This window comes from Annulohypoxylon truncatum (genome assembly GCF_022578515.1).
Source record: "Annulohypoxylon truncatum strain CBS 140777 unplaced genomic scaffold F4807scaffold_24, whole genome shotgun sequence".
NCBI classification, from domain to species: Eukaryota; Fungi; Ascomycota; class Sordariomycetes; order Xylariales; family Hypoxylaceae; genus Annulohypoxylon; species Annulohypoxylon truncatum.
The window spans coordinates 300,447-323,705 of NW_025953810.1; the positions used below are offsets into that span (position 1 = coordinate 300,447).

The 23,259-nt window shown below is 46.9% G+C and overlaps 6 protein-coding genes across 6 annotated transcripts; 3 read left to right on the forward strand and 3 right to left on the reverse strand.

Annotated features, from left to right (window-relative positions):
• Positions 1-273: 273 nt before the first annotated feature.
• Positions 274-2,511, reverse strand: F4807DRAFT_432843 (uncharacterized protein). The gene has a single exon (XM_047998631.1). It carries the CDS (start codon positions 2,317-2,319, stop codon positions 712-714), a length of 1,608 nt encoding a protein of 535 aa, XP_047852540.1. The 5' UTR covers positions 2,320-2,511; the 3' UTR covers positions 274-711.
• A 4,201-nt stretch (positions 2,512-6,712) lies between these two features.
• On the reverse strand, positions 6,713-7,765 carry F4807DRAFT_162246 (uncharacterized protein). Its single transcript, XM_047993351.1, has 2 exons — positions 7,254-7,765; positions 6,713-7,191 (listed from the first exon to the last, which is right to left on the reverse strand). The coding sequence occupies exons 1-2, from the start codon at positions 7,314-7,316 to the stop codon at positions 7,057-7,059; spliced, it is 198 nt and encodes a 65-aa protein (XP_047852541.1). The 5' UTR covers positions 7,317-7,765; the 3' UTR covers positions 6,713-7,056.
• Positions 7,766-8,588: 823 nt separating this feature from the next.
• On the forward strand, positions 8,589-9,704 carry F4807DRAFT_462113 (uncharacterized protein; the record flags this gene model as incomplete). Its single annotated transcript, XM_048001778.1, has 3 exons — positions 8,589-8,889; positions 8,942-9,419; positions 9,491-9,704. 3 exons carry the CDS (start codon positions 8,589-8,591, stop codon positions 9,702-9,704), a joined length of 993 nt encoding a protein of 330 aa, XP_047852542.1.
• Positions 9,705-10,175: 471 nt separating this feature from the next.
• F4807DRAFT_462114 (DNA mismatch repair protein-like protein MutS) lies at positions 10,176-13,253 on the reverse strand (the record flags this gene model as incomplete). Its single annotated transcript, XM_048001779.1, has 9 exons — positions 10,176-10,603; positions 10,655-10,803; positions 10,850-11,124; positions 11,174-11,574; positions 11,629-11,716; positions 11,773-12,042; positions 12,093-12,133; positions 12,182-12,503; positions 12,555-13,253. The coding sequence occupies 9 exons, from the start codon at positions 13,251-13,253 to the stop codon at positions 10,176-10,178; spliced, it is 2,673 nt and encodes an 890-aa protein (XP_047852543.1).
• A 417-nt stretch (positions 13,254-13,670) lies between these two features.
• Positions 13,671-16,118, forward strand: F4807DRAFT_162491 (YVTN repeat-like/Quino protein amine dehydrogenase). Its single transcript, XM_047993354.1, has 6 exons — positions 13,671-14,073; positions 14,140-14,757; positions 14,815-15,269; positions 15,361-15,394; positions 15,507-15,545; positions 15,672-16,118. Exons 1-6 carry the CDS (start codon positions 13,852-13,854, stop codon positions 15,849-15,851), a joined length of 1,548 nt encoding a protein of 515 aa, XP_047852544.1. The 5' UTR covers positions 13,671-13,851; the 3' UTR covers positions 15,852-16,118.
• A 2,779-nt stretch (positions 16,119-18,897) lies between these two features.
• On the forward strand, positions 18,898-23,041 carry F4807DRAFT_162783 (glycosyltransferase family 20 protein). The gene is made up of 4 exons (XM_047993356.1): positions 18,898-19,432; positions 19,733-21,716; positions 21,773-22,436; positions 22,493-23,041. The coding sequence occupies exons 1-4, from the start codon at positions 19,410-19,412 to the stop codon at positions 22,531-22,533; spliced, it is 2,712 nt and encodes a 903-aa protein (XP_047852545.1). The 5' UTR covers positions 18,898-19,409; the 3' UTR covers positions 22,534-23,041.
• The last annotated feature ends 218 nt before the right edge of the window (positions 23,042-23,259 follow it).

A 23,259-nucleotide genomic window follows, 5' to 3' on the forward strand; every position in this document is an offset into this window, starting at 1 on the left:
ATATTATGCCCGTTTGCAACTTCCGTTTGACCTGAAAACACATCAGCGTTACACATGACTCATTTTCCCCTTTTGGCCAGGTACGTACGCTTCAATGCATCCCAACGCCACTAACATGAAAGAGTCCTCACGATTACTATACAGGCATATAGGAGTCTCAATCCCTACCAAGGTATTTGCTAACCAAACCTTCACCGTCAAATTTAGGTACCTGGATAACTAGCCCCACCTACATACAATAAATCCTCTTCAAACTCAACTCTCAGCATGACAGCAACTTTTAAATCCTCATTTTATATCTGAAATCAAGTCTCATCTCATTCAATGGAGTATATAACTAACGATATAACATTTTCAAGTTTCAGGGTAGTAATTAATCTCAAATGCTGCCGTGCTAACATAGTATGAAATAGAATGGAATGTCGAAAAGCAGAGGATGATTTCCATACAATCACGCTGCGCATGGGGTGAATGCATGGGACTAGCTAAATTTTCTGCGTATTGATTTTGACAATTTGATGGCCCTAGACCTTTCTATAGATCCTTGTGTGTACCATAACACCTCGCTTCATGTGAAGAACACAGAAACGCATGCTCGAGAACCGCAGCATTAGAACTCCATGCGCCATTGAACGTCGAAAGAAGATACCGGTGTGTGTTGGACATAGCTAATACAAATCGACAACTTCCACTCCAGAACGCTAAACCACATTATTGTAACCATGCTGAAAGCCCATTCAGCTCGGAAAGCAAACCGATATGTTCTATGTATGTGTCGGGTCGAATGTAGACGTAAGTAGGTTTAGAGCAGCCAAAGTCTTCATGCAAGCGATTTCCAATATCGGTATATCCAGGTGTATTATCAGAACCGGCCTTTGCGTTGAAGATTATATGCACTTTAGCTTTATCCAGGTTCTTTTTCTCGAACTGGGACCTCGCCTCCAGCATAGCTTCTTTAGTGGCAGCTGCTTGACCAACCCCCGAGAACAACACTAAATGATGCGTGTCGGGAGTAAGAAGCTCGTAGAAGTACTTCTCACCCCCCGAGCTTTCAATCTTCCTGTCAGGAACTCGGTCGCCTCCTACTATGGGCCCGACGTGGCCTGGCGCAGTGCCCACGAACGAGCCGTCCTTGTAGCTGATGCCGAACTCGGATATAAATCTAAAAATGCTGGCGCGACGGCTCTTGCTATTAACGTACCAGGGGAGGATCCAGTTGAACAACACGTTGCGGAAGGTGACGAAGAAAGGGTTGGAAGAGCATCCCCAGGTAAACATCTTATCAGAGCTCTCGAGCAGATGTTGCCCAATTGGTCGACGCTCGATGTCATAGCTGTCTAGGAAAGAGTCTGGACGCTCGCCACGGACCACCTTTGCTAGTTTCCAACCTAGGTTGATGGCATCTTGTATTCCCGTGTTCATACCTTGAGCTCCGGCTGGCGAGTGGATATGTGCTGCGTCGCCTGCGACAAAGAGGCGACCATCACGGTAGTTGTTCACGCCTCTGTGGTGTAGGTGGAACCTTGTGATCCAGGTAGGGTTGTACAACTGGCCCGCATCGGCATGAAGATTGTCCAACATGGTCTGAAAGTCCTCCAATTTCACCTCGGCATCCTGATCGGCGTCCATACGTGACATCACAACTCGGCACGTGCCGTCCTTCAGCGGGAAGACGGCGAGCGAACCCCTGCCCATGCAGAGGGAAAATCGATCCCAGACTATCTTCGTGTTCCTGATAGAGGCATCGCAGAGGATGAAGTCTTGGGGGTAGGCCTCTCCCTGAAAAGTAAGACCCGTCGCTGCGTGTCGCACGGTGCTATGCGCTCCGTCGGCACCAACGACGTACTTTGCGCGTACAGTTTCTTGGGCGCCATCCGGCTTGCTTAACGTGACAGTTACGCCTTCGGAGTCCTGGACGATCGATTTTGCTTCGAGCCCACGCTCGACCGAGAAGCCGTATTTCGCAAGGCACTCATCTAGGTATATCTCGGTTTCTACCTGGGATATGATGAGGATAAGGGGGAATGCTGTGTCATCCGCAAGACCAGAGATATCGATATCAGCTGCCTTCTTGCCGTTGATGTAGAACGTAGTGCCGCGGCTCAGATTGCCCCGAGAGATGAAATCTCGGACATTTCCATGTCGATTCAGAAGCTCTAGAGTCCGAGGCTGGATACCCAAAGCCCTAGACTTATCTGATCTCTGCAAATCCCTATCGATGAGACGGAATGGCGTTCCTTGGGCGGCCAGCTCCAAAGCCAATGTCACCCCTGTTGGCCCTCCACCTACGATTAAGACGTCTGTGTCGGTTACCACCATGATGTTATCTGGATTCTAGTTGGGTAGAATTTGCCGAGGAAACGGAGTTGTGATACGCAAAGATTGATCTAGATTTGTGGAAGACACACATGGAAGGTGGCGCTGATATTTGAATAAAACGACCCTAAAGACCCAGCGGTAGACATCGATGCACCGGCCGTATTGATCTACGGATCCCTGACGGGTTGTTAGTTCACTCGCTCTGAATATCGCATGACGCGGAGAGGCCATGCTCACCGGGACATTCTCGCTACTTCGAACGGCCGAGTAAGTATTCTATTTCCGGATGTTGGGGGATTTCGATCCTCTCCGTCGAATGGGCAATCATGTTAATATCTAACGCCGCACGTATGCTTAAGTACACGCTACATTTCTAGCCCTTTAATAAGTGTGGCTGCTATGGTTACAATGACAGCTTCGCTAGCAATTAGTTACATTGGCATGCGATGACAGCGTTATGGGTGTAAGACGACGCAGGGAGAACAGTTTAGTGTGTCTTGTCCTAGAACAGCATTGCAGATAGGTCGATCATATCCGTAATAGCCAATCAGAAAATTAGTAGTCCGAAATCTCGGTAGGCTAGAGCCTGCTGGCGTACAGGGATAGCTGCGGGATCTAAAACATTTGGAGATCCTCATTCCTGGAATGGGACACTGCAGACCGGAGGGGGCAGAGTGGTAGAGTGATAGTGTGACTTCAAACTTAAGTCACTACTGAATCTTTTCTCATTTGAGCGAGCGTGGAAGCATCGCTCACAATTTATCCGACTTCTTGAGGGATAAAAAGATTAAGAAGGGGTTTTTCTCGAGCGATTTGGAAAGAAAAAGGCATACGGTGCTTACTCAGATTCGGTACCGAAGAAGTGTGGAGGCGGCAGGGAAACCGTTTATTCATGATATCAGGCGTTCCTTACAACCGATCGCAAATAGGTACGCTATAATATGCAAAGCCCTTTTCCCAGCCATGGTTCTAAATCCTTTCCGTTCGAGTGGGACTCGAGTCGCATCAACACGATCATGGCGATTGGGATTTACCAAATCGGGAAGGCAACACCAAATTCGGGACTTGCCAGTGATCTGTTATGTATGCACTCTGCGGTGAAACACACCTACCTACTTAATTAGCCCTCATCGACTTTTAACTACCTAATTCTCCGTGATGCCGTGCCCGTGCATTGCATATAAAGTACAACGTCTAACTCTTACCTTTTTAGCACTATAAGGCTGGAATATCTTCGTCTCATGAATCATCAATCTAATCATATGACTATGCATCTTCCCATAGCTTGACAGCTGGATTCTATGTCTTAAAAGGTTTCCCCGTAACTGAATCTTCCTCCGAAACTCGTACACTGTTGCTAGAAGATAATTTCTTGTCGGTAATGCCGCCAAACAAATGGTCCTTGATTATATGAAGTCACTGGTTTCGTCAACCTCCCACAAGTTTCCAATCAGCTTATTGAACTTAGATGCTGTTCAGATGATCACTCCATACCTAAAATCCTTCGGACCCCGTCTTCCTGTCATCATAGAGGAGTATCCCAGGTGTAACAATGATTACGCGGATGTTTGCTCACTTAGTAAATAATATGATATCGGTGTGTATTTTGATATTCCGATCGGTTTCAGTGAGAGTCAACGCCGACATAATATTCCAGAGCCGTGCAAGCCCTACGAGGGTCCTAAGTGCTATTAGAAGTATTAATTCGAAGCACAAGAGAAGCCTTAAGGTTGATGGCGTTCGCAGTAATTAGTGTACATATCGTAGTTTCGGAAATCCGATCAATAAGTAGCATTAGGTTGCAAAATTAAATGCAAAATTTCGGATGAAGGCTTTCCTGGTAAGCTTCTGCTTTGGAAAAGCAGTGCTGGGTCTGGCAACCGGGTTTCAGGTCGACTCGTCTGTTCGGGACTCCGGTTCGGCAACTCGCTTGCTAGCCGCCCCGGCTGTCTCATAAGCAGTCAGTAACTCCGGAACGCCATATCAAATGATTTCATACTGACCGAATACACTGTGATCGACCCAGTGCGCTGGTAACCTGAATGAGGAGTCAACGCTCAGGGGGGTTAGCGAATTGCCTAAGTCGAAAGTTAGCAAACATATCACATCCAATGTACTTCATTATCCGGAATGCGATTAACCCCAGGACTTACGTAATGAGAATCGGAACTACCTAGTATTCAGTCAATACCTAAAGTTCCGGGCGACTACCGTCCCAGTTGAGATATAAAATTCGAGCATGTGTATTACATAAGCACCACCCCTAATCTTAGGTACTACTTGGATTACCTAATTATATTTCAATAGAACCCATCGACTACGGAAATATTCTTCTTGTTATAAACTAAATATTGTTTTGTCGGTACTTCAGTCCCACGACAACTAGTGATATTACTTGAGTACTATTCTGTCTTATTAGCAAACAACAAAAATTAACTTCTCAAGGATGTCGGCTTTCTTGATGTGATGCGAGAGGTAATTGGCTGTGTGAGGATAACGATTTATTAATCAGCTTTTAGTCATTGGGATGGAATTTCGACGTTTTGAACGTGACCTACAACGCCCCCTTACCTATAGATACCACGAGCCGAGACTGCACCCGGCCCACGGGTTCATCGATATGTAGCTAGGTAGGTAACTTTATGCTTGTCTCGGCAAATATAGGTCGGTCTTTCTATGAACCGTTGACAGTTTCTACCTGCCTAGGTCTTGTTGCACGGACAATATTTATGTAGGAACAGCTGAAAAAAATCCAGAATCAATAAGAGCTCACGAACCACGATGATTCAACCGAGACATACCCGGTGTAATGGTTCTTCGCTCGTATGACATTATCAAGGCTCCTGCCTTTTACGTATTGATTGAATACCCAAGATGGATTTTAGAGCTCTTGCTTATGAGGCGGTCCTTATATTTTGGAGATGGTTTGGAGCAGTGTTCTCTTGTTCCCATGCTGATTTTCAAAATTTGCCTATAATGTGCCGGTTGTGGACAAACCAATCTTTTCGTCGGATTCTAGGGCGCTTTAATATGGCCTAAGGAAGCAACTCGTAGGTGTGGATATAGATGGACGGATGTCTTGCAAGTTAACTCTAACCCTAACCCTGACCTCATTTCCAATCCTACCCTTAACCCTTACCCCAACAACAACTTCTAGATTATAATCTGTTTCATAATTGGGGGCAAAAATCTAATAGATCATACTGGAAATTAAAAGCTGATATTTTGAATATCAAGTAGTTCTGCTAGGTAGTAATTAACATGTAGTAGGCACATGGCATTACGATCAAATCGACATGGAGGTAATGAGACGGGATCATTGCTTACCTAATCAAAAACCACCACTTCCAGTTCTTATGTAAGCTTGAAGTTATCATCCCGCGCTTAAAAATCTATCTTGGACTCTTCATTTAAAGACTTTGACATTCCTACCCGTCTTGAGATCCTGTGCTGTTAGACCTTGTTGAACAGTATCCGGTCCTAGAGTCCCCGGCGAACTATCTCTCCACCCTAGACCTATTCTCCCTGGGCTTGACGTGTCGCGACTACCACGCGTACATCTTATCTTCGACCAACGTCTTCGAAGCCCTCCGGCGCAGCTGCCTCTGCGACGGGCGCGAGCTACAGCGTCGGCTGGATGCCTCTCTTTTTCAACGGTGGGGGAAAGGGGGCTTCAGCGATCAGGAAGTCGAGGTGACACCCTTGGCCGTCAAATGCGACGCAGCCGGCGCTCTTCCCTGCCTCAGATGCGGCATCAACGTCTGCGAGGAGTGCAAGGTGTGCCTGCGCGTAAACCCGCCACATAGATTACCAAATCGCTGCCCCTGTTAGTGGGGGGCTGTGATGTGTCTCTGCGAACGTCAGACTCGAGGAGAAGCTACGCGGGAAGTTCCTCCATAAGCTGTGCGACTACGATACCTATGAATGCTGGACCTGCACGAAATGTGAAAAAGAGGAGTAGACGTAGAGGATGGCGTATTAAAAAAATATACTACAGATGAATTTCCTAGTTGCGATAATACTAAGACAATAGACGGGCTTCTTTTCTTCTGCGGGTAAGGCGCGTTCGCGCCGAAAGAAGCTCGACGGCGATTCACGTGGTGCATGCGAAAACACCTGCCGCCACAGGAATGGTTCGCCGAAGATCAAGAGCTTAACGCCATCCCGTTTGATGATGGATCTTATCCAATTCACGATCCTAACTTAGTGGCAGCGAGGTCCTACCCGACATTGGCATATGGTGGTCCGATTTATCAAGGCCACTATGAAGGTTTAAATCGAGAGTGAGGTCAAGAGAGTCGCAGGTCAGCCACGTCCCTTGCCCAGTGCGCGACTGAGTAATCAATCATCAAATACTGTGTCAGCCTTGAGCTAAGATTCAAACCTAATGACGATTTGTCCGCTAGCTTTCAGTGGAGAGCCACTATAGCTCAGGGAGCTCAGTCACTAAAGACAGGCGCGACACGGTGCGATCATGTTCCAATTTATACGGTTTCGGCCCATGAGAAGATCCATGGATGTGCGAAACTTTTGAACTAGACCTTCGCATTAAAGTAACAAAGCATGTATGAGTTAACATATATCATACTGATATCTCAAAAGTTGTGCTCCTCCGCACCTTGCTTGTCATATTGAGCTATAATAAATCTCATATCAACCTCTTTCTCTTCTCATTTGCTTGATGTCCTGGCCATCGGGCGATTTGCAGACCGTATGGAAGGGCCGATGTGGGCACTCCTACACGGCGATCTCCTTGATCTCTTTCTCGATAGGTTCATATTGGCGCTTCTCTACCTCGCTCTCCTTCCCTTCAAGTGCTGCATGGACCTTGTATGTAGGTCTGTATTGGCGCTCAGCTAACTCAGACATAACCTAGATATCAAGAGTCAGATTGATATTCAAACTTCAAGCAATGCATGCTTTATTGGGCTTACCTCAACAGGGGCCGCCAATGTAATGGTGGCGAGGCCGGCGAAGAAGATTGCTGATACACGCATTTTTGATAGAGCTTGTTGAAAGAATTGAGCGACTAGACAGATGGGACGGTGATGGTTGAAAAGTAATGAATGACCTAATGTAGAATATTTATGCCGTGACAGAATTCTGGGTTAATATTGTGAGTTGAGAGTTGAGATAATGTGCGGGCCGCCCAAGCTTATAATCGAAGCATACTATCGACATATGTACAGTCCGATGGACCCAACATCGTTAAGCCTTACTGTCGGTGCCATGGAATTGGCAATGTAACCGGCGCACCCGGCAGCACGGCTATGTTCCCCTTGACAGAACTAACCAACGTCGATCCCTTCTGCTTCCGTGTCTAGACAAGGGGTTTTAGTCAATGGTTGACGACGTGATCTAGCGTTCTATTCGCGCACCTTCCCGTAAGAGTAACGGAGATCAATCTCCAGGGAAATACTATGTAGACATGTTAAAGCGAACGATACATGCAGTGTTAGCTCGCTCACGTGGGCGTGAGCCGTCAACTTATCCCTTGTTTGCGTTGCCTGCGCCCTGGGAACGTTGCTTCGAGTATACCTAATACGTCTGACGAAGTAACCTCAATCTCAAATCATCTTTACTTGCGGCGGGAATTTCGCATAACCTGGCCAATTATCGGTCGATACCTTTGGGGAGGTAAGCCGATCACCCGGGTTGTTTCGCATGATAATTCGGGCCCGGACTACACTCACCAACGGGTCGGCCTGATACACAACCCCGCTACCAACAAACAGTTCGTTTCCTTTGGAGATCCAATACACAATATGATAGACCGGTTGGCCCGAGCCAGCCCAGCCCAACAGGTATCACCCTTGCACTTACAGACCCGAGAATGTCCCATTTGGGATTATGACACTGGACATAGATCTAGATAAAACCCACCATTCCACTCGTCGATCTAAACGCCCCAAGCCTGAATGATGGGTATCTGGAGAACCTGGAAGCCTGTATAGCTTAAAAAGACGTGCGTCGCTGGCAATCCTCACCATGTCACCTAGAAAAGTGGGTATTCGTAAAAGGGGGCCTTATCGGGTCTTCGCCGTATGATCGACCTGGGATATTTATTAGGACAGACCGTCCAGATCAATCCATATTTTCTACGCGCTTGCAACATCCAAGAAGGTCGCCGATTATGATTGTGCCCCTTCCGAATGTTTCCAACATAGTTTCGGCCGTCGGAGGTCATGCAAAGTCGTCCTAACACGTATGTTGGTAAAACGAGTAGGACTTATCACACCTTCCTGGCGGGGTCGATACGTATATTGAGTATGGCTTCAAAACTCACGTATTCCCCCGAACTCCCTCTAAAGCCAGACAAATCGATCGAATTCGCCTTATCGCCTTCCTCTTCCTTCACCATGGAAGAACAAGACGAGGAGGCTGAGAGGTTATTACGCGAGAAGCCAGAGCTCCGGAAAGGGCCGAATCGGTGCCGTTTACGGATAAGCGTCGCCATACTATTAACAATCATAAACATTGTCTTATTCTCGATATCCCTTGCGCTCTTCTCCGCGGCGCGAGGTCAGAGAAATCGGCTCAATGCCGAGCTACGGCAAGCATCTACTCACAGTAAGAGTCAGCCGTCGCTGCAATGAATGCAGTCGCTAAAGCGCAAGCATAGGCCCGGTCTTCGAGAGGGTAGACCTGGAGATGAAACCTAAGATCGTCCAAGGCACGCTATTTCCGGCTAAGCAAGGAGCCTCGATCGCGCGAGAGCTGCCTAACCCAGCCGCTGACGAGCTATGGGACGAATGGGAACTGAGTCGCTTTTATCCCTTGACACAAGACGACATCATCCGGATGGGTAAGGATCCATCCACCGTTCCGAAGTTAGAGAATTCCGAGTGGGGACTAGGCGACGACGCTTATGTCGGCGCGTTTGACGTGTACCACCAGATCCATTGCCTGAATGCTTTGCGCCGTACTGCATATAGTGGCTACTATCATCTGAAGATGCTCAACCATTCCGTCATGGGCCTACACGAGATACATATCAACCACTGCGTTGACATCCTCTTACAAGCGCTGCAGTGCAGTGGCAACGTCAATTTCATGACGTACCACTGGGTTGCGGGGCAGGAATACCCTCAACCTGATATGTAAGCATACAAATACGTAATTGCGGCTTGACGTACCCGACTTAAGAATCTAACAAACATCTCGGATGCAGGTCGATCAACCGGCAATGTATCAATTTTGAGAAACTCACAAAATTCCGCAGAGAAAACGGGCTCGACCTGGACAAGTACGTCCAGAGAATGAAGAAGTCCTTACATCCGACGGTGAAGGAACGACATCAAAGCGATGCCTATTACTATTGGTATAATGAGACGAATCCTAACCACATAAACGGAGCGAATCCTGGTGAGGACTTCAACATGTAGACAAACATGTAACGTCACTTAATTGACATCAATTATTGAAGTGACATCTGGTGTCTAAGTTCGGAAGCCTCATTCTTACGTGCTAGAAGGTGGTGATGTGAATAGAAATTACTTCCTTCTCCATGGGGATGCCGAACTGGTTAATGGGATATGCGAGGTTCAAGTTACCATACCGCCTATAAAGTATTTCGCGGCCCGATTCTGAAATGGACTTACGTATTAATGATATCTTACTCCTCTCACACTATTGAGACTTGTGATTAGTATCGTATTAGCGGTGCGTCCCTTACATCAGTTGGCAACACTTACGATAGTGGAGCGTTGGATAGCATCGGCCGTAGAATTTAGATGAAGCTAGATCCGAGAAGCTTGCAAATGTGGTATAATCAAAGCTTAACCCCGAGCAGTAGGTAAGGGAAAAAATATTCGAGCAATCTCCGCTTTCTTGGATACTCCGACTTTCTCTAATATTCACAATGATTCTTCGTCGGTTGGTCTGTCGCGTTCAATTTCATCCATTCTTGACACAAACTCGTCTTGGAGTCTTTTAAGATAGCTGCCCAAGGCGGCATCATCCATGTCGGATTCTCGTAATTGGAGAAGTGTATCGTGCAAGTTGAGAATCAGTTTTCGGCGCCGAAGTAGTTTTCTGGACTGGGAATCTTGTTTCTTCCTTTCGATTGTCTCAGTAAGCGTTTTTGACACGTTATCTGCGACTTCGACGAATCGTTCCGGGAACCCAATTGCACGTGCGAGACTGAGACCGTAATGTTCTTCCTCTACAGGTCCTGAAGTAATCTTGTACAGCATAGTCATCTTTGGATTGCCCTCATCCATGTCTTGGGTCTCTGTGGCAAGGTGCAGATTTAGAACCCCTGGTCTACTCCCCAACACCTTCGCTATTCACAATTTAAGTGATATGCTAAACATGATTGCATCGAGTAACTTACCAAGCTGTTGAAAGTGGGTTGCAAACCATACCAAAGAATCACTTTGAATTAAAGCTTCAGAAATGGCCAGTGCAATGGCTAGGCCATCTCTCGTACTGGTACCACGGCCGAGTTCATCAATGATGGCTAAGCTTTTTCCGTTGATATTCCTAATATCGCATTAGAATGAAAATTGCCTAATATCATTTAATTTACCTCAGTATGAATGCCATTTCTCTCATTTCAAGTGAGAAGGTGGACATGTTGGCTTCAATGCTGTCATCTGTAGACATCCTCACGAAAAGCTGTTGTATCACTGGAAAAACCGCGTACTGTGCTGGTACAAAACAGCCGATCTGCGCCATTACTTGAAGGAGTGGGATCATTCGAATGTAAGTGCTTTTGCCGCTCATGTTACAGCCGGTGATGATTTGGAATCGATGTTGCTCGTTAGCGAAGACGTCATTGGGAACAAATCGTTCCGGGTTAATCTAAAAGCTGTTAATTCAAAGACCCATAGTTGGCCTAGATCTAGCTTACACGTTCGCAAATAGGATGCCTTGCCCCTTTGAGAGCCAGAGCACTCCCAATCTCGGGCCTCACATAGTCCCTTGTCATAGCAGACTGACCAAAAGCTGCAATCATATCTAAAAGCGCAATGCTTTCGCATACGCGGAAGAGATTTGGTACGTGAGTTCGAATCGCATCAAGGAGTTCCTGGACTACTTTGTCGCTGAGCATGATAGCCTCATTGGAAGAATCCGTGATGCGATGGTTGAGTTGGACTAAGACTAAAGTTTGGCATTCAATCCAGGTACCCTTGAGAACTTTGTTGATTAGAATCTCTGGGATATCCTTGTCCTCGAAGTCACTCTGCCTAAGACGTAGCCAGAATTTGCGGTTGGGATCATACCGAACCTCGGCAGTGACATCATGATCTCCTGTAACGAGAGTTGTAAAAATACTTCAAAAAAGCGGTAGCTAAGATAACATACGGTTTATGTCTTCGACATGTTGATAGACATCGTCTGTTGCCTCCTTATACGTCTGACGAGCAACGTCCAACAGACCATGAACCCCGGACTTTCGAAAAAAAATTAGTCTTCAGGTGGTAATCAATCAATTGAGGGGATATTCACCTTGACTGCATATGTTCTCTGGTTTCTCATATCGAGAGCTGATTTCGTTGCCGTCACGTCTTCATTGATTGTGTCTGCGATAAGATCTGCGACGGGTTGAGTGAGCTCCGGGCGGCATATTCCACGGATTCTAGTTAGTAAGTCTGTACGCGCAGCACCCAGTGCCTCATACAAAGTAGGCACAGCAGTGATGAAGGTCTTAACGCCTAGGATGTTATTAATGGCCTGTTCTGAGATGTAGATCGATGATTGCTCGGGCACGATAACAAGCTTCATCATGTCGTTAGCTAAAAGCGGAAAGCGGAGGCCAGCTGGCTTACCGAAGTCAGAAGTTTTTCCATATCTACAAACCCCTTGAGAGCTATACCAGGTCAGAAACAGGTACGACGACAAATGCATCAAATTTTACCCTTTCGTATTTCGAAGAACATGTCTTCTTTTGCAGTAAGTTCATCCAGAGCATCGTAACGGGGAGCAAGGGTGTTATCAACTTGGCAAGAGGGTTGAAGTATGTTGCTTCGTAGCATCCTTGAACCCATAGGAGTAAGAGTCTCATTCAAGAGGCCGAAGAGACAATCCTTGGATTTCGCATTTTGGAGGTTCTGTATGAGTTCGAGAGAGTGAATGGTGGAAATATCAATCATCATAGTATTCTCGGATGGTCGATAGCTGACCCGTAACGAGTGGGACGCGATTGATACGCGACAGGAGAGCTCTACATACTTAATAACCTATTGGTAATGAGGAAATGAAACGAGAGAACACCTGGGGGTAGTCCTTACCGCAGCGAATGAGCATGTGGCGTAGAAGTTGCCTTCAATTGCTACCTTGATCGCTTCCAAGTCTTCTCTGAATGCCAGATTCTGGATGAACTCGAGGCCGGCATTTTCGGACCAGTACCTGCGGTCAAGAGGTTCGATTGTTGTGTCCGGAAGTTCTTCCTCTATGATTGAGAGTAGGCTAGATTTAGGGTGTGGAGGAAACGCTGTCTTGACCATTAGGATTGTAGACGGCTCATACATCTGTATCTTATGAACCGTCTTGACATAGAATTGAGAGTCACATATCTGGCTTAGAATAGCTTCATCTGTAGTGATGTTGATGAAAGCAAGACCAACAGTTGGGGATACGCCACGAGCTTCAGTGACAGCGCAAATGATCTCGTGCGATTCGGAACCCCAGACAGATGAGGCAGCACGAGATTTACGCCCCGAAGTAGTACTTGTATGACGCCGCTGCCTCGAAGGATTTGAGTGCGACAAACTTGTTGCTGAGCGGCTGCCGCTATACGAAGTAAATGTAAGTTGGCTGGCCGAGGTGCTCGGTCTCAGTGGAGCATGGTGTAGAAGACCTTGTGGATGAGGAGTAGAAGATGTAGTGCGAGAAACGGAATGTCCCAGAGTACTATTTCGTTGTGGACGAGAAGAGGTTTCTCTGCTTGAAGATTCCGGAGGTCTTCGAGAACTAGGGATGAGTTCCATCGTAGAAGTCTTTTCAGACACTTAATACGGCATTGATGATTACATGAGATGAATTGAGATTGTACCTAGCTTTTGGAGTTGGCGGAGACTCGCAGTCTTAAATGAAATTTATAAACATCTATATAATATAAATCAACAAGAGAAATGAAAGTTTGGTATTTAATTTGAACATTTTGAAAAGCTTGATTCAATTGACTTTAGAGGCACCTACCTCCAAGTTAGAGAGCTTGGATGCAACTCCTACGCCTGGGTAAGCTTTGAAGAAGAGTTGCAGGTGATGGCTTACAAGGTTACAACGACTACCTGGTTCGTTCCTGCAGCTAGGTACCTATCCTTGTAGGCCATCAAGGTTCTCATTTAACAAATCCTAGAAAGGATATCGATAAGATAACGATAATGATAAGATAAATTATTTTCAACTTTTAGTATTCTTCCTTCATCCACCCCGCGAAGTTGTAATCGAGTTAACGAGAAAAGCTGGTCTATTCGTCTATTTGTGTAGAACTTTCTAAATACGAACTACCTTATTCTCAATTCTTAAAACATAGTCGCTAACTACAACTCGCGAATTTTAAAAAAAAGCGAAGATCCCCATACCATGGCTACCATAGCCCCGCCGCCTTCAAAGCGACAGCGACGCGAAGCTCTAGAGCGCACTCAGATCCAACAAGATGTCACACCTCCGGTCATCGAAGCCGGTTCTTTCAAAGCGCGATTCGTAGACAACGACGGAAACCAACTAGCCGATACGATAGAAGTACCCCTAGCAGACGCGACCGAGAAAAACGTGTCTTTGTTACTCAATACTTTGTTGGGAAGGGTACGATATTCATTCTAGATCTTGCGCTTCAATCATAGCATATACTAAAGCATTGTCGTTTCGTAGGAACGCGAAGAGTTCACGCCATATCGCTTTCGCATACATATACCCAATTCAGACGTGATCGTCGATAACTACCCGACGCCCTCGGAATTCCTAGCAGTCCTCCGTAAACATGGTATCGAGAATCCTTTCGAGACAACTATAACCTTAGCCGCCGAGCCCCAGGCAGTATTCAAAGTACAAGCCGTGACACGCATGTCCAATAGGATACCGGGGCACGGAGAAGCCATCTTAGCAGCGCAGTTCTCGCCTAAGACTAGCAGTCTATTAGCTACTGGATCCGGCGATAACACGGCGAGAATATGGAATACAGATAGCGGGACGCCGAAGTACACCCTCAAAGGTCATTCGGGTTGGGTCTTGGCGTTGGCCTGGAGTCCAGATGGGCAAAATTTGGCTACTGGTAGTATGGACAAGACTGTTAGGATATGGGACGAATCCGGGCAATCTGTCGGCAGACCGTTTAATGGCCATTCTAAATGGATCACGAACATCGCGTGGCAGCCATTCCATTTATGGCGTGACGACACGCCGAAATTAGCAAGCGCTAGCAAAGATGCCACGATTCGCGTATGGATCGTGAATACCGGCAAGACAGAACATGTTCTGTCCGGACATAAAGTGAGTTTTAAATTACTCACGTTGTCGATGCCGGCAAAAGGACTAACGGAAACGTAGGGTAGTGTTAGCTGCGTTAGATGGGGCGGGACGGATCTTATCTACAGTGCCAGCCAAGACAAGACTGTCAAAGTCTGGGATGCAGTGAGTGGGACGCTGAAACATACGTTGTCCTCGCATGCCCATTGGGTGAATCACCTTGCGCTCTCTACGGATTTTGTGCTCCGGACGGCGTTCTACGACCACACAAAAAATGTGCCGGGGACTACGGAGGAAAAGCGGGCGAAGGCGAAAGAACGTTTTGAGAAGGCTGCAAAACAGCAAGGTAGGATAGCCGAACGGGTTATCTCCGCCAGCGACGACTTCACGATGTATCTCTGGGATCCAGCTCAGGGGACGAAGCCTCTGGCACGTCTTTTAGGCCACCAGAAACAAGTGAATCATGTTTCATTCTCCCCAGATGGGAACTTGATTGCTAGCGCTGGCTGGGATAACCACATCAAGATATGGGGCCGGTAAGTCATCGATATCTTATCTCCATATGCAGGATTGAAAAGCTGTCCCAAGGCACGTACCTCTCCAGATGGTTGCTAATATGACAAGCAGCGACGGGAAATTTCTGACGACACTGCGAGGACATGTAAGTCGCCATGATCTCAACTTAGCCCCATCATCGACATGGTGCCCTATGCGGCATCTCGATGGTTTTATTGGGGTCGGCGAGATATGACTCAACTGCTAACCTTCCATAGGTTGCACCGGTATACCAATGTGCTTTCTCGGCCGATTCGGTAAGTAACCACACCCTTGGGTATTTCAATCTCTTGCGGAGAATCAAGCAGGATTATTGGACGAGAACTTATCTCGGGCACACTTTGCGATGTTTTCCCCTCCAAGAGCTAACATGTGATTATCAGCGCCTTCTCTGTTCTGGGTCGAGGGATACTACTCTGAAAGTATGGGACATGCGATCTTTCAAGTTATCGGTCGATTTACCCGGCCATGAAGACGAGGTGTATGCGTTAGATTGGTCCTTGGATGGCCGGCTCGTTGGGTCCGGAGGAAAAGACAAAGCTGTCCGGCTCTGGCGAAATTGATGGGAAAATGAAGTTTCAGAGCTGAGTCGAGATAAGCTCATTGTAAACTCATTGCCGGGCTCCACCACCTTGGAAGCTGGATCGTTCTGGACACTACGACTACATAACGTTACATACAGATTCCCTCGTAGATATGTAATCTAATGGCAACTTCTCATCATAGTGACGGGATGGAGCTTTAGAAATTGGTATACGAAACAATACCCGAAAAAGGGTTGAAAGGAACATGAACCACGTGTGTAACCCACATGGGTTCATGTATTTAGAAAGTTACGTGGGTAACTTCATGACCCCCAACTGCTCCGACATCGAGCGTTAGTAGTAATAGTTTGATCCAGTGAAGTGGCACGCGAAATGCGGGCCGTTCCTGCATAAGTTTTGAACGGCCATAAAACCGTGCCACATCGGGAGTGTACCCGAGTCGATAGATTCGGTCATATTAAGGTCAAGTCGCCATGTTATCACACAGGCGATTATCTAGGGAGAGAAGCAACAGATGATGACTGACTCGCGAGATTCGTGTTAGGCTATCGCTATAACAGCGCAGACGCGACGGTGGTATGTTACTAGGTATTTCTCGACGTGTATAGCCAAGCGCTTATTTCCTTCGAACGCGCTTAACTAGTCTACCAGATGAGGGAAATCGAGGGAGCATGTGCTGAGTGGTGCCGCGAGAGAATCATGCAAGCCTCCGCACAAGCTAACAACCAAAGGCGGGGTAAATTACGATATATGCGGTTCGTTGGGATACCGGACGGGCTAGTAAGTATGGAAATCGAGTGGAAACTCGACCAGACAACCTGATGGACTGGTCGAGACATCACACGCCAAGGATGCAACATCCTTTCATGCTTCGAACTCTTCCAAGTACTCGGTCAGTACTCTTGTCGGAATTTGGAAACACCTCGTTGTCTCTACAGCCGAGCCGCACTATCCAGAAGAACTCATAGGACTAAATATTAACTTAGAGGGTTCCCGTATCTATTGAGCCAATACCTAAACTCCACATAGGTGAAGCTCTCCTTAGCGTCCGGGATCGTGTACTCACTCTTGGTAGTAGCTGTAAATGGGGCAGGCAATGCAGAATCCAGCAATTGCCAGCGATCTACTGTTTGCCGTGTGACCAGAACAGGGCCCGGCCCGTATGCGCGTTCTTCCAAAATTGCGAGTTTCTTCTCACAATTGCGCATTAAGTAACGAGCATATATGCATGAGTGCTGTCATTCAGTTAGTCGAGACTAAAAGCTACGAAGAAAGTTGAGGGTGTGAGCCAATTAGCGCAACATATCAAAAAATTTTGCATTCCCCTGCAGGTCAATCTATTCGGGGACCCGGGCTATGGGCAGGCCGTACAAGCATGTGAGCTTCTCTGAGGCTTCTTGGGCATCAAGGAGTTGCCGTTCCAAGGAAGCCGCATCGACTCTGCATGGTTTTACATGTGTTGGAAGGTTCTAGGCTCCCCGTGAGGTCCAAGGCTGGCTAATTCCAGTTATCGCTTTTCGGGACACGCGTAGTGATTTGAGATGGAATTTTCGATGAATTCGCGACAGGTGCGGCTTGATCGATCTTAATTTAGGTATTAATGCATCATAGCTTCGGTAGGCTAAGACGGCCAATTACCTTGGTATTCCGCCGGTCTGGCTGGCTTGAATCCTTCCTCGCTGGTGAGTAATATCGCTTGTGATTGGGGATATTGAAGGACCTAGCTACAGTGACAGGTAGCTGACGAAACCTCTAGCTAGGAGAATTAGGATATTTGGTGAGTTTTGAAGCTATCACCTCTTTGGAATTTATCCGCAAAGACCCGACCGAACAGGTTGCATTGCGGGGAAAACCGGTCGCTCACTAATGGCCCGTGCCGGTAAAGGTATGAAGCAACCAATGGGACGTCTCGGAGGGACAATGTGCTCGGACTCTGAAGAATAATTTACAGAGATGCCATCAAGCCAGCCGCAGGAGAGAAACGAATGGAAACGAGAAACGCGCCGCTGAAACTGCGGAGTTCTCTCTGAGTGGGGAGAAAAATAAAGAAGCCAGATTATGCAGGAAAATCGACGGGAATCCCGGCATCCGTTGTGATAGGATGCGGTCGTAAAAGTTCGGCCTTGAGATGATTGTTCTGAGTTACATCCTTCTTTGGATGGAAAGTTCCCGTCTATTCTTGAGATATGAGTTCGGCGAGAAAGGACTCAATTCACTTAATCGACTTGGCCAAGCTTATTAGAACTTCACCTTTAAAGTGTTAGAGTGTGTGGGTTTTCGAGGTCGCACGCGTTAGCTTCGGACCAAATCCTCCATGGCAAAATCAAAGTAGGAAAGAAATAGGCTAGATCGCTGGATCGGTAAGTAGGGAACTTCCTAGAAAGCTCGATCTCCCACATAGGGCTGTGATCCTTTTGTCAAGTCGTCCAGGTCGCCCAGCCCACCAGCCTCTTCGCTGTTTTGATCCGAGCCTTATATTCGGAGCAAAATGTCCTTGGAACATTCGGTTCAAATCCAAATTAAATTCAATGTTGTTCGAAACGAATATTGACGTAGAATACTTGGATCAAGTCATACGAATATTCTTGATGTTTAGTAACTGACGTCGTTGAAAGGAGCTATTTCTCCTGTGTACAACCTAAAATACTACGTCAAAAATAGAAGAACTGGTGAGAGGGATGACCTGCGTCAGCTTCGATGTTTCTTAGTTTGTCTAGTGTAACGGTGGGACGGCTGGAAAGAGGCCCTGGAGAGCTTCCAAGGTTCAGATCCATTGACGATAGCTGCACTGAGACCCGCTAGTGATAACCGTAAAACCCTGCTGAGGAACTAAGCTCCGCCGTTAGGCAAACTGGAAACAGTATGTGTGTAGGTAGGCACGGGGTTGGCTCGAAAAGGGTTACAAGCTAAAGAGGTATTCGTAGTTATTTTTTACCTTTCTAGTACGTCACTGGTCGCACAATTCATTAGCGCGTGGAAGGTTCTGCAGGTGTTATCCTAGTAAAGAATTGACTTTCTACTGTAGGTACAATATGTACCCAAATTTAGTCCCCAATTGAATACAACTCACTGACATCAATTTGATCCAACTGCTCCTCAGCTTACCCAGCTTTAATATGCTGGCTAAAGCTCGTTGCTCGTGAGGATTTTATACCCTTTGCGTCACTTTTACCTATCATAACCCGATAAAACCAATAATATTTTTCTGGCTAACCCGTCCCGGTAGTATCCGGTTAGCTTCCGTTCCTCTCCGCCGTTCAATCACCCGACTTTTAAAGGACGTCCGATCTCAAACTTTTTTTTCCCATCTGGACTCTGAGCTGAGGGCGATTCGAAGCAACCTTAGCTACTAACTCATATCTCCAAACACGATACACACACGGTACTCGGATCACGGATCACGGATCACCTAATACATAACCATCTCTACAAAAACATTCAATTCTTTCCTATGAACTTGCAATTTTACAATTACCGTTTAATATCAAATTGCCCTAGCAATTATAGTCGGGTTCGTGCCGATATCGACCTTCACACAACCATACTCAACTACGCTAAACCCGACTCTTTCCTACAATGACTATCTTTCTAGCTTCCTTGTAAGTCTTCTTAGTCTATATCTTCTAATTGCAATCCCACTTCCATTGCTGTACGTTGAAAGCCGGACCATTCAAACGCTTGGGCGTTATTCGTGCCAATATATGTATAGTTTTATATTGGTACTAGATCGAGCGGCTGGGATCTAATTTGTTCTTTGCCCTGGTCCTATGGTGGGAGCTTCGACCAACTTGCATGAGAAACGTGCACCAAAGTGGAATCTCAATCCAACTATTCTGCTTGGGGCCTGCTTGGGGCATCTTCCATTGTTCTGAGCTTCGTCTAACGTTTCCTCTGTTTAGGTTTCTACCCAAAACTGTCTACTTCAAGCTGCCGGATGCGCCTCCAGCTAGTGAGCGCCAAAGCCATCGGCAGAATAATAAGAAAGCGTCGAAACGACCCCCTCTCGAGCTTCGCACTAGCCTCTTTCCCCACCCCGCTATCACCCCTCCCAGAACACCCGAAGAGCAAGATAGCTACCTCGACGATGGACTGTTTCTAAACGAAGACGGCTTGCGTGTGCTAAACGTATCGGACGACGAGGAATTTAGGGCCCCCGCCGATAAAGAGTCGCCAAAATGGGGTGGTCGGGCGAACCAGCCGAAATCCCGAGCAAATTCACCCCCTCCAGCCTCTCTCCTGGAGCATGCTAGGACTTTGGAAAAGGCTAGGGAGCTTGGCCGACAAGGAGTCCTCCAACCTCGAGCGAGCCGAAGCGACAGTCACGACAGAGTTTTTGCACATGCCAATTGGCGTATAGTGAATGCCGACCAAGGCAATGGTGGCCTTCGTAATGCGGCCGACGCAGCTGCTCGCGATGGTCATGGCGAAGAGTACTCTTGGGTGGGCACTCTGGGCATGCCCACGGACGCGCTTAAAGGAACCCAGCAGAAGGAAGACATTAATGATCGATTCGTGACCGAATTCAATATGTATCCCGTATTCTGCTCGGATAAGGATTTCGACGGACACTATCTACACTTCTGCAAGCAAATTCTCTGGCCTGTCTTCCACTACCAAATCCCGGATAACCCGAAGAGCAAGGCATACGAAGACCATTCTTGGCAGTTCTACGTTAATCTCAACCAAGCATTTGCAGACAAGATCGTGAAGAATTGGAAAAGAGGTGATACGATATGGGTTCACGACTATCACCTACTATTGGTACCCGGAATGATCCGCAAGAAGCTTCCAGATGCGAAAATAGGCCTATTCCTTCATGTGGCCTTCCCCTCGTCGGAGGTCTTCCGATGCCTTGCCGTCCGGAAGCAGCTACTTGAAGGTATGCTTGGCGCGAACCTCATCGGTTTTCAGATCCACGAATATACGCGTCACTTCCTTCAGACGTGCAGTCGCCTCCTTTCAGTAGAAGCAACACCAGAGGGTGTCCAATTGGAGGATCGGTTCGTGAATGTCATGAATCATGCTATTGGTATTGATCCCGTCAATCTTAACGCCCATCGCCAGGATGAGGAGGTGATGAGGTGGATTGAGATCATGCGAGACCGATACAAGGATAAGAAGATTATTGTCGCTCGTGACAAGCTTGACCATGTTCGTGGAGTCCGGCAGAAGCTTCTTTCCTATGAGCTGTTTCTTAACAAGAATCCTCAATGGAGAGATAAGGTCGTTCTGATCCAGGTTGCATTATCTACTGGCGAGAAAACGGATCTTGATGCTGCTGTGGGTGACATTGTCACCAGGGTGAATTCAAACTGGGCCAACCTCGCTTATCTGCCTCTTGTCTATCTGAAGCAAGATATCCCATACCCTCAATATCTTGCCCTGTTGACTATTGCAGATGCGCTTATGATCACTAGCCAACGCGAGGGTATGAATCTCACATCCCACGAATTCATCGTTTGTCAGGACGGCAAATACTCAGAGAAAAGGCATGGATCTCTCATTCTATCGGAGTTCACTGGGACCTCGTCACTATTTGGCAACAAGGAATTGACCGTCAATCCGTGGAGCTATCGGCAATGTTCCGACGCTATCAAACAGGCTCTTGAAATGTCAACCGAGGAGAAAACTGAACGGTGGAACGCGCTTCGTGAAATTGTGAGCCACCATACTGGAAGCCATTGGTTTTCTAAATTTCTGTCTACTCTCAACCAAGTCTACGAGGAGCAACACCGTCATGATCAAACATCTGTCCCTCGACTGAATCTAAACACCTTGGGCCAACGATATTCTCAAAGCCAACACCGACTCTTCTTCCTCGACCTAGAAGGCACCCTAATCCCCTACGGCCCGATGAATGAAATCATCCCCATGAATCCACAGGTAGGTCTCATCAATTACATCTTAACTAAATATGGGAAATGCTGACAAGTCATTAGCGTACCTTAGATATTTTGAATGACCTGGTTGAGGATACTCGAAATACTGTATATGTCATGTCTGGACGCCGGCCAGAAGAGCTCGATCGCCTCTTCCGGTTAGTTCCTAATCTGGGTCTCATAGCTGAAAACGGTTGCTTCATCAAGACTTGCGGCAAGAGTACTTGGACAGAGATAGCGGATCACAACAGAGTCACCGCATGGAAAGAATCGGTGAGGGGAATACTTCAGTACTACCTTGAGCGCACTCCCGGATCGGACATCGAGGATCGCAACTGCTCACTGATTTTCCATTACAAGCATGCCGACGACTACGCCAATGCTGAACGCCAAGCAAGTGATTGGACTGGACACATAAATGAATCTTGTGAAGAGCAGCGAGTTCATGCAACACAGTTGGATAACTGTGTCGTGGTCGAATCAATCGACTGGACGAAGGAGACTGCCGCCGTCCAAGTCTACGACGACATGATCAAGCACGCCCAGGAATCTGAAGAGAACCCTGTAGACTTCCTCATGGTTATTGGCGACGGCCGTGAGGATGAGAAAGTCTTCAAGTGGGCTAATAACATTAGGGGGGATGGCGGGGTAAAGGAAGTTGTCACTGTGAGCTTAGGTAGCCGAAATACCGAGGCTACCTCTACACTGACTCAGGGAGTTAGCGGTAAGTTGCCACGCACCATGCTCTCCATCTTCAAGTTATACTAATAATAACCGCAGGTGTTCTTGTCACACTACAAAAGCTAGCTGGACTTCCATAGAAGGGGAGGCGGTTTATTGCGGCTTCTACACTAGAGCAGATATGCTCGGCATTGTGGTAGCTGGTCGGTATTATGGGGTGCGTATGATTTTAAACGGACATGGCGTTATATGCGACTTAGTACCTCAAGTGTATTGAGCAAGGAGGGTAATTCGTATATCTCTTTCATAACCCAAACAGAGATTTCTCCCTTAGGGTCCTGTACCAAAACTAGGGAGTTTCGCATCAAAAAGATGTCGGTTAGTTGGAAGGCTCTAAATTTTCTACTTTCTAGCCGAGCCCGCTTTAGATCTGTACTATAACCCGTCGACAAGCAAAGGGATATTTTTCTTTTCATTAGGAGGGGGCGGGATAGAAATGGTTCGGATTACAAAATTGGTTTAGGCGCCGGTTGCTACGATGGGATGACGCTTGGATAGGTTAATGAACATTGATTTTGGTTGAAGATACCGGAGGTTTAGATTGTCATGTACATAGAGAGGGCAATCCCAACGTTCATTCGTGCGGGCCAGCCACAAGAGAAGGTGTATGAAAGAGGAAAATCTCCCAATCAATCAAGTCTTCTGACATTATATCTTCCTGTGCTGCTACTTTAAGTTGGTGGTTGATACGATATGTTATACTTTGTCTGATGGCGTTTTCGTTTCGAGTTCTCGGAGAATTAGATAGTTAAGACGCAGAAAAACATAGAAACCATACGATATCTTCGCCAACTCATACGACTAGT